The 14,449-nt window shown below is 39.3% G+C and overlaps 1 protein-coding gene across 1 annotated transcript; it reads left to right on the forward strand.

Moving 5' to 3' along the window:
• The first annotated feature begins 1,307 nt into the window (after positions 1-1,307).
• Positions 1,308-14,324, forward strand: deaf1 (DEAF1 transcription factor). The gene is made up of 13 exons (XM_037765948.1): positions 1,308-1,798; positions 3,355-3,452; positions 4,468-4,594; positions 4,817-4,966; positions 5,847-5,986; positions 6,135-6,200; positions 6,970-7,014; positions 7,395-7,518; positions 7,842-7,991; positions 11,255-11,547; positions 11,721-11,819; positions 12,628-12,717; positions 13,434-14,324. Exons 1-13 carry the CDS (start codon positions 1,585-1,587, stop codon positions 13,533-13,535), a joined length of 1,698 nt encoding a protein of 565 aa, XP_037621876.1. The 5' UTR covers positions 1,308-1,584; the 3' UTR covers positions 13,536-14,324.
• Positions 14,325-14,449: the final 125 nt, after the last annotated feature.

Genomic DNA, 14,449 nt, shown 5'->3' on the forward strand with positions numbered 1-14,449 from the left:
AAACAAACGTTGTGAAAATGTCACTATTTTCTGAAATTTTACAATTAATCAATTACTTGAGAAAATAATCTTCCTCCATAATAAAAAATAAACATTAGTTGCAGCCCTGTATGAAATAGTTCAAAATGAGCTCCACCTCAACCAACTATAACAGTAAGATCCTGCCTTTACATTAATGCATGAGTAATAATTATCTAATGATATAATATATAATAGTATAACAGTCATGATGTTTTTCTGCATGAAGGGCTTTTACTTTTGATACTTTAAGTATATTTTCCTAATTAAAATTATATATTTTACTTAAGTATAGTTTTCAATACAGGACTTTTGTAATTGAGCACAAATATAAATCACTTTAAAAAGCTATACAAAAAATATTTTTTTGGGAGGTATATGGTTTAGGAAGAGTTGTGATAAGGGTTGGTTTATATCTACTTTTTAACTCCGGATGGATATGTGGGTTGTAAATAAACTTGGTATGCTGTTCATATATTTAATTTGGGATGTAAATAGATCTGGGATAGTTTATATATTATATTATATTATCATTCTATGATGAGTTATTAGAGGAGAAGTGAGAAAGGGGTAGGGAAATATAAGGTTTACTTCTACCTACTCCTTTTCGGACACTATTACTCTTGTTTTGTTTGTTATTATTTTGTATCTGTTTTTATTTATTTTTATGTTCTAAATAAAGTCTTTCATTCATTCATTCAATATAAGCTATAAACAAAAAAATAAACATAATATAAACAATACAAACATTTCAAACTCATCAAATAAAAGAATGGAAACATTTGGGTTTGTTGATGTTGAACAAGTGACAGATTGTCTTTATATATATTTAATATTTCTGTTATGTTCTTCTATGTGTGTGGTGTGTGTGTGTGAACTCAGTGAATAAAAAAAAATGGAAACATTTGGGTTCGTTGTTGTCGAACACTGACAGATTGTCTTTATTTATATATTCTTCATTTTAGCATAAATGTTGTATTTTAGTGTATTTTCATCAAATTTATAGTCCCAGTTGTAGTAAAGAGTAGTAGAACACATTCAGTTGCATCATTGTCTATGGGATCTTGGTTTTAATGGTGATATTGCCTTTGAAAATAAGATTTTATACTAGGTGAGGATGAAAATCTTATTTTTGCCTTTATTGCATCTCCATTGGAATTGTAATATAGTTTAGTTTACCTATAATTCATTCATATTCCTTAGATTCTTACGATTCAAATGATATAATATATGCATATAAGCCTTATGGTGTGTGTGCATTGGCCGCTGTGTGTCGCTTCGGGTCGACTCGTGTTCTGTCGGTAGTTTTCGGTTCATCCCTTTCCTGAGACTTCGTATAAAACAAACAGTAGAGCTGCTTGCTATCCTATCCTGCGGATTAGCTCGCTTGATTCTTGGTAACGTTTCCCGTTAATTACCCCGTTAATTTGGACCTACTATCGGTAAAAGAGATTCCGGTGATTTTTTTTCGCGGTTCTTCTCTGCTCTCTGCTTCGTACCGGACTCGGATACACTCGGACCAACGGCTTCTGCTGCTCGGTCCCACTCGGCTCTTGTCGTGTTCTAATGGACGAAGCGGACTCGGCTACGAAGGCGCTCGGGCTGGATGAACCGCCCATCATCGGCATCGGCATGCAGCCGGTGGAGGAAGTGGGCTCCGGCTCGGATACCGAATCGGAGGCCGAAGTCACCACGATGGCCGTGATGTCGGAACCGGGAAACCTCGACATGGGAGCCGAGTCCCTGCCGAACCCGGACGAGGCCGAGGCGGCGTTTGCAGGCAAGCTAGCAGGCCGCTGCTGAGCAGGGTGGCGCTGCAACACTGATAGTAAAACACTGATAGTAAAGACATGGAGGTATTAACGAGGTTAACACACCTAACAGGTGAATGTATCACTCCTTATCGATAAAAGGAAATCAACAACAATCCCCACATTAAACTACACAGCTCTTAAATAAGTAAAAATAACCAGTATAACCAAAAATAACCATTCTGCGGCAACAATACCTACTTAAGCCAAACTCCATTCAAATATTGTGTGATTTAAAGATATTGTAGCTTATTCATTTCATATACTTCAGATATATCATAACACATATATGCAGTTTATTAATTTTGTGGTGTTCTCAAATTCGGCAATGACTGAAATCATTAAGCAACTACATGACCTTTGTAAAATTACAATTTAGAGTTAGTTTACACCACCACTGGGAAATATTAATGGACCAGATTAAATGTGTAAAGTCCCATATTTTACTTCAATTAGGTTTGCTTGGTGAATTGCATTAATGTATCACTCCTTATCCATAAAAGGAAATCAGTAACAATCCCCACATTAAACTGCACAGCTCTTAAATAAAGTAAAATAACCACCATAGCTTCTGCAGCAACAATACCTACTTACGCCAAACTCCCTTCAAATATTGTGCAATTTAAAGATATTGTAGCTTATTAATTTAATATACCTCAGATATATTTTAGCAAACATATGCAGTTTATTAATTTTGTGGTGTTCCTAAATTCGGCAATGACTGAAATCATTTTTCAACTACACAACCTTTGTAAAATTACAATTTTAAAGTTAGTTTACACTACTTAGCCCCCCATCTGTGAAATATTAGTGGACCAGATTAACTCTGTGTAAAGTCCATATTTTACATATTTGACTTACTTTATATGAATTGCATATATATGCCGAACTGAAGATCTGTAACACTTGAATAACGTGCTGCATCATGAATTAATAAGTTATGCTTATGTAGTTCCTCCGCTCTTCAGGATTGAAATGTCAGATAATTGAATGTAGTTTGGTGAGGGTAAATAGTGTGTCAAGGCTTCCTCAGCTGGCCAGACTGTGTCACCAGTGGACAGGCTGGCTGGATGAGTGCTTGCCAAACAGCTGTGAATAATAATAATAATAATTTACAAAGGTTGTAGTAATAATGAAACATTCATATCTTTCTAGATTAATGTTAAATTCTGCATTAGAGAGATTTCTAAAATATTTAGAATTGCAGCTGAAAATTGTTGGAACATCCGTCGCTGTGCAGTCTGTCAGAGACATCAGCTAAAAAGTTAAAATAGTCATGTTCCTTATTTAAACACATATTATGGCATATGGTTATAGAAAAGTACTGATTTTGGTGATATTTATCATTTCCCATATTGCCCTGTGTAGCTAGTCTGTCAACATACTGTAATACTCCAGTTTGGCTGTGATATTATAAATGTATCCTAACATTACAGGAGTACTGTAGTAGCTATGATACAGTAAAATTACTGATCTGGAGATGTATGTGATGATGAAATGAATTGAATGTCTTGTTGTTGTTCAGAGGTGACGGCTGTGACGGTGGCGGATGTTCAAGCTGCTGAGGACAATGTTTATACCACAACGGTCGCCACATCAGGAAGTCTCCCTGAACACGTGCTGGTAGATCAACACACACAGACACGCTCACTCACACACACACTGACGGCCAATTATAAGGTCAAAGGGCAGCTTCACTGGTTTCATTTCAGGCCTTATTATACTGATGTTTTTCATCATTAATAATCCTGAGCATTAGCGTTATCGTGCTCTGACATGTCCAGCAGCAGAGCTATCAGACCTGCAGACAGCAGGATGATGAATGTAATGGAGTAAAAAGTACAATATCATAATCATATCATCAACCATTTCTTTTCATTTTTGCTTAATGATGCTGTTTTGACAAAAACGCGTAAATAGATTTTTTGACAGTTACCTCTTCGGTCGTAAGGGAAGAGCCTGGAAGACATTCAAATAGGCAGTAAAAAACATAAAATAAAAACTCACAATTGGCATCGTCAAGGTAACGTGATATGTCCCTTGCAGCCTCTCTCACTCAACCATTTACCAGGTGACGTCAGTCAAGTCCCTGAAGGTTCAGGGTGTAAGGCCTTAGGGGGGACATTGGGATTGGGCCTCAGGTTCATTGTTCGAAGCTTTAATTGAAACTAATTACAAAAATGCAATACCTGTGAGGATTTCTGGACAATATTGTTAATTGATTTCCAAAAATACATATATACGTTCATTTGCATAAAGAAAGAATATTTGCCCACTCTCATGTTGATAAGAGTATTAAACATTTGACAAATCTCCCTTTAAGGTACATTTTGTACAGAAAAAATGTGCGTTTAATTTGCGATTAATGGCGATTAACTATGGACAATCATGCGATTAATCAGGATTAAATATTTTAATCGACTGACAGCCCTAATAAAAATATTTTGTCCCTAAAATGGATCTCAATATTTAGAAAAATAATCGTGTGATTATCATTTTGGCCATAATCGTGCAGCCCTACATAATGGTGGTGGAGAGAGTTGACTAACGTCACTCTGAAATCTACCAAAGGTGTTCAAACTCTTAAACGACCCCTTAAACCTCCTCTTATACTGCACTGTCTTTTTGTGTGTGACAGAGTGGGAGGACAACCCTCCAGCTGGGCGATGGTCTCAGCACCCAGAAGGCCACCTTGATCGTGGTTCACACTGACGGCAGCATCGTGGAGGCTACTGGCCTCAAGTCTGCTGCCACAATGGCACCAGGTACATCTGTGTGTGTGTGTGTGTGTGTGTGTGTGTGTGTGTGTGTGTGTGTGTGTGTGTGTGTGTGTGTGTGTGTGTGTGTGTGTGTGTGTGTGTGCGTGCGCGTGCACGCGCGCGTGCGTGTGTGTTACAGTACCAGGTTGTTAAGAAACCTGAACTTGGGTGACAATGAGGTCCATCAGTCTCTCAGACTGATCTTTCGTCTTCCTTTGCGTCCCTCAGGCCCACAGACCCCGCCCACCCCGCTGACTCCCCCCCAGGACAAGGACTCCTGCTCCAAGTACAACTGGGACCCCTCAGTCTACAACCATGAGCTGCCGGTCCGCTGCAGGAACACCAGCGGAGTCCTCTACAAGAACCGACTGGGATCAGGTGATCAAACACACCTGTACCAAGGCCTGTTTCATACAGAAGATTACCAGTAAAGCAGGCTTATAATCTGTCTCATAAAGAGGGTTTACATGATAACTCAAGTTACCATGGAAACGTAACCCTCCAAACCAGCCTTGTCCTGGTCGGGTTAGTCTTTAAGCTTAGCTTTACCTCAGGCTGAACCAGTTGATCTGCTCCTCTTCACTGCTGCGCTGTGAACTTCAGTCAGTTTACTCTTCTTGTCAGATTTGAAAAAAAATTAGTCAATAAGAAAATGACCCTACTTCTCACTTGATTTATTACCTCAGTAAACATTTTAAACATGAGTTTATGGTCTCAATCACTAGTTTCAAGTCTTCTTCAATACAGCATGATGTTCATTTAGTAAACTAAAAGTGCACTCGGAGAGCGCAGACCTCCGCCAAGGCAGGTTTCATGTACGTCGCTGACCCTAACCCTTGCTTTAGGCTACAGGAGTATTTTAACTTTAATAAAGCAAATAAATAAATGTGACACGCATCATAGTGAAAGCAGTATGTTCATCATTTCCTCTCACTTTAAATAAAGTTTAAGAAAGACAAAAAGAATACAATACTTAGACTAAAGTATAAGAGTACAAAATAAATGCATCGTTGAAAGAAGTGCATTTTATGTGTTGAAAATGGCTCAATACGCCATCTACTATTATTTTGTTGTTATTATTAGTTGACTTCTCTCCTTCAGGCTAGTAGCTTTGACTTTTAAGATATTTTCTAGCAAAGTCATTCATCTTTAGTTCTGGTGATTCCAACAACTCACTGTACTGCTCTGTGGTACTGTGTTCCTGAGGGATTTGTCCTGTTGTTACCCTTCACTGACAGTGTGTTGTGTTTGTGTTCAGGGGGTAAAGGTCGCTGCATCAGACACAACCAGCAGTGGTTCTCTCCCACTGAGTTTGAAGGTCTGGCGGGAAGAGCGAGCAGCAAAGACTGGAAGAGGAGTATCAGATACGCTGGCAGACCTCTGCTCTGCCTCATACAGGTACACCAATACTACTGTACTTCTACACTGTACCACTGCAGTACTGCAATGTGTTACGCAATACAAAGAACTTAAACAATTTGCATGCAGATCAGCTGATTCTGAACAGAAAGCTTGAATTAAATCCTCTGTATGTGTGAGTGTGTAGGAGCGTATCCTGAACCCCCACGCTGCTTCCTGTACCTGTGCAGCCTGCTGTGATGACCTGACAGGGGTGAGTTAACAGAGCTGGTCCTTCTACTCCACTACATTTCAGAGGGAAATGTTTTACTTTTTAATCCACTACTTCATTTGTCAAGTAAGGGATAATGTACAGCGAGCCGTTCATTGGTCAAATAAACCCTGACAGGGCGATGCGGCACCCCAACATCTAGTGGAGGGGTCTTGCAATGACCCGCTAGTTGTACATTATCCCGCTTATTACACGGCTACTTACTTAAGAAATCAATAATTTGACTCAAAAATGGGCCGCCAAAGTCCGACATCAGAACTGAAAACACTTGGTGGAGATAATTTTTCATTATTGTAACTGAGGTTTTTGGGTGCATCTTATGATCAAATGCTTTATTTTCCTTCTTGCACTCAGCCACAGAGCATTACGGGAAAGCACTGAGGGGACAAATTATATCATAGGACAAAACCACGGGCCATTATGGCCATTTCGGGCATTCATCCTGTGCTTCTGGGAAAGAAGGAAGAAATGCTTGAAATCCAAAATAAAAAATTAGGTTTCTTTTACGCTGATTGGGCGGGTTTGAGTCTCTGATTGGGCAAATTTGGTGGCAGTCAAATCTGGCAACCAGTTTCTTTGAAGTTCGTGTTGAAGAATCACTTTGGAAACAAAAGATGGTGCTGTCATTTTGGACATCTGATAAATTGAAGGGTTAATTGATAAATTGAACGAATACTTGTATATAATGGTTAGACGTAAAGAAAGCATTAACTAGATCAGTTTGTGTTTGTCTCTGCTTCTTCCTCTTCAGTGTTCAAAGGACGGAGAGACTCTGGAAGCAGAAAACATCAGTATGGTAAATTTAATTTTTTCCTCATTATCTTCAACTTGGATGGACATTTGTCACTGTTTCTGATGTTTTATAGACTGAAAAGTACTGAGAGTTGATGTCAAATTGTCAAAAAATGTCCCATTTGCTTATTTTTTGATCAGATAGTTCCTGATTCAAATGATCATTTCGCCAGTTTTAGACAGTCTTTGTACGACTGTGTGTGTTTTTAGATGACATTTAACATTTGACAACTCTGGCTTCTTTTGTTCAGTAAGAAAATAGTGTTTTGGAGGAAAAACAGGTTTATATTTAACATCATCTAACATGTTTTTCATCTCATTGTTTAAAGCATCTTCACTGTTTATTGTGTTGATGTCATCTCGTCTCCTCTCTGTCTCCTTCAGACTGGTCCAGTACGCCTCTTCGTCCCGTACAAGAGACGGAAAAAGGACAATGAGCCTCTGGTCACCTCGCCAAAAAAGGAACATCCATCTACCAAAAACATAACGCTGTCCCCGGGGACCACATGTACGTCAGGTGACCTCAGTCTGATGTGTGATTGGTGGAGCGAGAGTTCAGGATCGGCAGGTTTATGTCTGTTACATCAGATTATTTCATAGATTCTTGTGCTCACAGTCAAAACAACTTCTTTTAAAACGTTTGAGAGAAAAATATCCTCCATTTATCAGATTAGACTGTATTCATTTTGTGACCTTTGACCCTTTGAAAATGACCCTGAAATTGTAGCTGCATCATCATGTAAAGCACCTCTGGAAATATTAAATAATTTAAATTAATGAATTATTAATGACTGTCCAAACATGTCTGACACGTCCGTCCTCCACCAACAGTCACGGTGTCCCCGTCAGGACAGTTCACCACCTCCGGTACCTTGACCTTTGACCGCACGTCATCGGGCGACGCCACCGCAGCCGCAGCCGCTGCTGCTGCCATCATCTCAGAAGGCTCAGCGCAGAGCGAGGTGTTCGCGAGCACAGCAGGTACCAGGTCCATCACTGTTTATCATTCACACTGTCTATACTGCTGTAGTACATTTGTTTATCGTCCGCTGTATCTGAGGGTCAGACATGGAGTTGAGTTCAGATCAAACAAACGTCCATTTTTTACAGAATCGCATTGCATTCACCAAAGAGAGACAAAATCAGAGCCCTTATCTCATTATTATGAGTTCTATATCTCATAATCATGACAAGAAATCTCACAATTATTTCAAAAATTCTTAAAATTATGACAAAAATCTCTTAATTCTGACAAAAATCCATAATTATGACCAAAAATCTCAGAATTATGAGAAAAGTTTCATAATTATTATAAAAACAATCTCATAATTAGGACCACAAATCTCAAAATTATGACAAAGTCTCAAAATTATGACAAAAAGCCAGCAACAAACACAGCTCTGTGGGTTGTCCAGGATGTTTTAATGTGTCCTCCTTCATAATTATCTGCCTCACAATCCCCTGCATCGCCGCTAACCTGCAGCCTATCCATCATCATCCTATCAGGCGTCAGGAAAGCACCACAGCTGCTGTCTGATTGGCTGTCGTGTTACTGTAATGAACTCTCAGAAGAGGCTGGCTGGTGTGACTGAATTCTCTGTCTGATCCTAACCTCCTCTTTAAAGGACCAATCAGAGACCTCCCACTCACTCCTTCAGTTAACACAATATTATCACTAATGATTATTATTATTAATGTTTTCTGAGGCTGATATTTTCGGTTATAATCAACTGACAAAACGCTGGTGATATTTCAACCAGAACTCAAACTGTTAGAAATATGAAAATATCTGTAATTTAAAATGTTGGAAACAGTTACTGATTGGACCTTTAAAGCATCTCTGGGACTGTTCTGATTGGCTGGAAGAGAGTGAAGTAAGAATTAAAGAGTCAATGGCACTCGGGACAAAAGGCATTTCAATTAAGGAAATTTGGGATCCTAGTACTATTTTGCATCTTAACAACACAGTACAATACAATAGGTGTTTGCTTTTGGCACGTGGCCCACCATTCATTTTCAGTTTTGGCCCTCCAAGGGAAGAAGTTTGGGCACCCCTGCCCTAACCTAACTTTAGCCTGAGCCCTAAAATCAAGTCTGAACCCTCAAACAGGCCTTTGACGGTCTGTCCGAAGGTGAGGACCGGCCAAATGTCCCCACTTTCCAAAAATGTCCTCACGTCCTCTCGAGGTCTAAAACTCAAATTGGTTCTCACAAAGATAGATGTACAAGTACACATACACACACAGCAGTGATCCAGCTGTCAGTACTGTCTCTCCGTCCTTTACCCTGAGGTTAATGACGCACCACGGGCCTGTGTGTGTGTGTGTGTTCAGATTTTCAGATGAGGAGACATACATCAATTCATAAACCCACACAACTGTCTAAAACTGATGTCAGATTTCAAAATGTACAAATAAGGTCACATACTGTAAGTGACCTGTCTAGCTGTCTAGCTCGCTATCATGGTAGAGAAGTGAAAAATAGAACCTGATTTAATAAATACAGGAATTATCGTGTAAGAAAGAACAGACATTTATTTATGCAGGGGTACCTTGACCTCTGACCTCAAGATTTGTGAATGAAAATGGGTTCTATGGGTACCCATGAGTCTCCCCTTTACAGACATGCCCACTTTATGATAATCACATGCAGTTTGGGGCAAGTCATAGTCAAGTCAGCACACTGACACACTGACAGCTGTTGTTGCCTGTTGGGCTTCAGTTTGCCATGTTATGATTTGAGCATATTTTTTTATGCTAAATGCAGTACCTGTGAGGGTTTCTGGACAATATTTATCATTGTTTTGTGTTGTTAATTGATTTCCAGTAATAAATATATACATACATTTGCATAAAGCATCATATTTATCCACTCCCATGATGATAAGAGTATTAAATACTTGACAAATCTCCCTTTAAGGTACATTTTGGACAGATTAAAAACGTGTGATTAATCGCTATTAACTATTTGAATCGATTGATAGCCCTAAAAAAAATACTCAATTGAAGAACAAGTACCCCAAATTTGTACCCGAGTAAATGTACTTAGTTACATTTCACCACTGCAGGACAGTAAGAGAACAATGTTGAGAGAGATTTCAGAAAGAAAATCAACCTTAAACTCTAAAAGTGAGGAGGACGAACATACTGGACAAACAACTTTCTCTTTTTATTATAATCCTACCAAATGACATAACTCTTTCCAGTAAATCTCTTAACAGTCACACAGCAGCTCCTTTGTAGAAAATTACTGGTATCATGTTCCCGCAGATTAATAGGAAGGTAAGAGTCCAGTAAAAGAGGATATTTTCTTAACACTGGCTGAGATTTACCTGTGAGAACACACACACACTGTTTCCCCAGGACAGTTTCTGAGATGGATGTCCAGTTATTTTTGGACTCGTCTGCTCTCAGAGGAGCGCCGAGCTGTCGGAGACTCCTCCACCACCACAGCAGGAATATATTCTGTATGTAGGTCAAGAGGGAATGTATAGAGGACGCACAGACACAGTGACCCAGATCTGCTCAGACCACCTGCTTGGTTTTGTTTCTGCATACTTCACTTCTATGTTTAACATCTGCGGTGCCTCCTGTGGGTCTGACTGTGGACTGCTACAGGTTTTCTAATGTAAAAGCAAATATCATCTACCACATTTACCCCGAGCCACTGCAGGTGTCTATGTGTGGATCAGATAGCTTCACATCAGGTTTCTGGTTATTTATGTATTGTCCCAGACCGTACAACACTGTAGTAGCGACCTGTCAATCACAAGGTAGCCCCACCCTAAAGCATCCCCTGCTTTATGGTCTATTTGACTCTAAATGGGACCATAATTTACTAAATGAACATCATGCTGTATTGAAGAAGACTTGAAACTAGCGATTGAGACCATAAACTCATGTTTACAATGTTTACTGAGGTAATTAATCAAGTGAGAATTAAATAGTGTACATTTTGAATAGCAAAAATAAATCTATATTGACTCCAACCCTTCTATGGTATAATTTTCTCAAATGTGAAGATTTTTTATTTTTTATTTATTTATTTGCTTTACAGTAAATATTTTTGGGTTTTGGACTGTTGGTTGGAATGGAATCAGTTTTCCCGAATATTATAGACAAAACAATTACAAAAAAAAAATCATTGACAGGTTAATTTATAATGAAAATAATCATTAGGTGCAAAAATGACCAAAATAATACTAAAAACACTCCTCTCTCTCTCTCTCTTCTTCTCTCTCTCAGTGCTGACGGCGTTGCCGGCGCTGGCTGTGACTCCTCAGCCGGTTCAGGCCAAGATGGCGGTGACGGTGGCGGAGGCGTCTCCTTCGGCCGAGCTGGTGAGCGGGCTGGAGGTGGGGTCTGTAGGGGGGTTGGGGTCGGCGGTCAGCGAGGGGCAGAAGAACACCTGGCTGTACCTGGAGGAGATGGCCAGCACGCTGATGAGCAACGTCCAGCAGCTGAAGGCTCTGATCGAGCAGGCTAAAAACTCTACAGGGGACACTGCAGGGGTCAAAGGTCAGGGAGGCAGGAAGGAGGTGAGAACACACACACACACACTGACACACATGATCTCAGATTTAGATCAGTGACATTAACTATTATGAATAAATATATCAATATTTATATAGAAATACAAATGATGATGAGACGATGTCTTTATTACTGTTAGTGACTGTGTGTGTGCATGCGTGTGTGTGTGTGTGTTCAGTGTGGTCTCACTCAGTCGTTTCAGAACCAGATCACGTTTCAGCACCCGGACGACTCGGAGGCCAAGAGGAGCTCTGACATGACCGAGATCATCATCAACGTATGACACACACACACACACACACACACACGCACACACAGATGTCTCACGAATAGCAAACCTTAAAGTCTCCAACCTGAAATATCCTGACTTTTAGTCCCTAGTATGTGTGGTTCAAGCTCCACAAATCACTGTATCCTATAAATCCCACAATAGACTTGCTATAGACACTTAAATATACCTGTTGCGTAAAGCTTCCCTATGAGTGACTGATGCAAAGCTGACTTAGATAGGCTGTCGCGCAATGCATTATGGGTGAAATAAGACACTTCACAGAGGAGAAAAAATGGGGAATGCAACAGTGACACCTCACCAAGTATGGGAGAAAATAACAGAAAAGGCAAATGGCATAAATCTGACAGTTGTTAGAACCATTAAAGATATTCAGAAAAAAAAATTCAAGGATATGGTGCAATAATGCAAAAAAGTGATGGATAAACAGTTGAAATAGTTAGCTGAAAGTTAGCTAAAAGTAGTGGATAAACAGTTGAAATACAGTAGGTGCAAGTGCTGCTTTTTCACTTTAGATTTATCCTGCTGGTCCGGGGATCGAACCAGCGACCTTCCAGTTGCCTGACCTGTAGGCCACCGCTTCCCACAACATAAACATTTAAACCAATTCTTACGCTGGGTTTGATTTTCAGAGAATGTAAAGGGAGCGTATTCAAGATAAAACATGGTGTGAAGTTGTTGTCAGTTTACTCCGCCTGATGAAACTTCAACAACATTCTGACATATTTAAAAATCGTTTGTTACCTGTTCATATCTCCTGTGTCCTCATCACGAGTTCAACTGTGTTCACCTGCAGCAGATGTGTGTGAACTGTGGCCGGGTGGCGATGAGTGAGTGTACAGGCTGTCATAAGGTCAACTACTGCTCCACCTTCTGTCAGAGGAAGGTAAGTCTCACCTGATCAATCCTCTGGAGTACAGTCATGTCGTCAACCTTGTTAAAAAATAAAGAGTGTCCTTAACTTAGTGTCCTAAGTTAAGTTAAGTTCAGTTTTAAAGCTAGAGTGAAGATACTGATATCATAGGAAACTAAAACACCTAATGAATCCATTGATACCAACCATGTCATACTAGCTTGTCGCGAAGGAGGTTAAATAACGCTACGAAGTTACACTAAATTTTGGCGAGGAAAAACTGTCATGGCCATTTTCAAAGGGGTTCCTTGACCTCTGACCTCAAGATATGTGGATGAAAATGGGTTCTATAGGTACCCACGAGTCTCCCCTTTACAGACATGCCCACTTTATGATAATCACATGCAGTTTGAGGCAAGTCATAGTCAAGTCAGCACACTGACACACTGACATCTGTTGTGATTTGAGCATATTTTTTATGCTAAATGTGAGGGTTTCTGGACAATATTTGTTATTGTTTTGTGTTGTTAATTGAACTCCAGTAATAAATATTTACATATATTTGCATAAAGCAGCATATTTGTCCACTCCCATGTTGATAAGAGTATTAAATACTGGAGAATCTCCCTTTAAGGTACATTTTGAACAGATAAAAATATGTGCGATTAATCATGGACAATCATGGGATTAAATATTTTTAATTGATTGACAGCCCTAGTAAGAATATAAACATCATTTTGTCACTGCAGGACTGGAAGGAACATCAGCACACCTGCTGTCAATCAGCAGGGGGCGTGGCTGTTCAGGAGGAGGAGTCAATCACAGCTATGGACATGGACAAAGTGAAATGAAAGTGAAAACATGAGGTCTTCAGACAGGAAGTCCTCATATGGTGCAGAGAGGTTCTGAACACTTAATATCTCCTCACTGGAACTTTTATTTTAAAAGAAGGTCTGTGATCTCCTGAGAGCTGAACTTGACGTTGAAGTTGGATGTTTTTCCCATTCACTTCAATACGGTCACTACCAGTTTATTATGATGTTTCAGAGAGGAAGGTACGATGGTTTAGGGGTGTAACTAATTATTATTTTCATCATTAAAATCATCATTAGGGTTATTAATAAAATAACCCTAATGATGATTTTTTTATTTATTTTTCCTCAGTGACTGTTTCCCCTCTGTTGTTTTATGAAACAGTATTTTGCTGCCATTTTTACTCATTTAAATCTCCGTCCAGAGACCGTCCTGGTTAAATAAAGGTCAATAAAATAAAAAAAATACTATTAAATTAACCCCACCCCACCCTGGCCAGTATTAGAGATGAGTTATCTGTTTTCTGTTGTTAATGGTATTTTTTATTTTTCATCATTCATCATTTTAAAGGCTTTGTTTTTCTTCTTAAAAGACAGTTTTTATTATGTGAAAGTTTCAGTCTGTTTTCTACGGAGAATCAAAGTCCGTAAAGGTACTTTATATAAGATATTATTTTTATTTAATAAAAAAGAATCATCTTTTAGGATTGTGAAGCTTCTGTTTTTACTTGTGATTCAAACTTACAAAACTCTAGAAAGACAGAATACATGCAGCAGCTGATTGTGTGAGTCCAGAGCTGCCAGTATTAAACCATTAAATTAAACTAGCATTTCATTTTTCCATTTGTGTGCACGTGATGAATGGCCACCCTGCCAGAATCCAGAGCCGTTATCAGAAATTGCTTCCCAACCCGGTGGATTTAATGTTTGACTTTGACAGATTTCAGGAGCAA

The sequence above is a fragment of the Sebastes umbrosus genome, chromosome 4 (genome assembly GCF_015220745.1).
Source record: "Sebastes umbrosus isolate fSebUmb1 chromosome 4, fSebUmb1.pri, whole genome shotgun sequence".
NCBI lineage: Eukaryota > Metazoa > Chordata > Actinopteri > Perciformes > Sebastidae > Sebastes > Sebastes umbrosus.

Excerpts from the sequence above, each read along its gene's own strand:
- deaf1 (XM_037765948.1), top strand. The coding sequence starts at position 1,585 with ATGGACGAAGCGGACTCGGCTACGAAGGCGCTCGGGCTGGATGAACCG. Across the intron at positions 7,015-7,394 it reads AAGCAGAAAACATCAGTATG|ACTGGTCCAGTACGCCTCTT; the intron begins GTAAATTTAATT and ends TGTCTCCTTCAG. Across the intron at positions 7,519-7,841 it reads GCTGTCCCCGGGGACCACAT|TCACGGTGTCCCCGTCAGGA; the intron begins GTACGTCAGGTG and ends CTCCACCAACAG.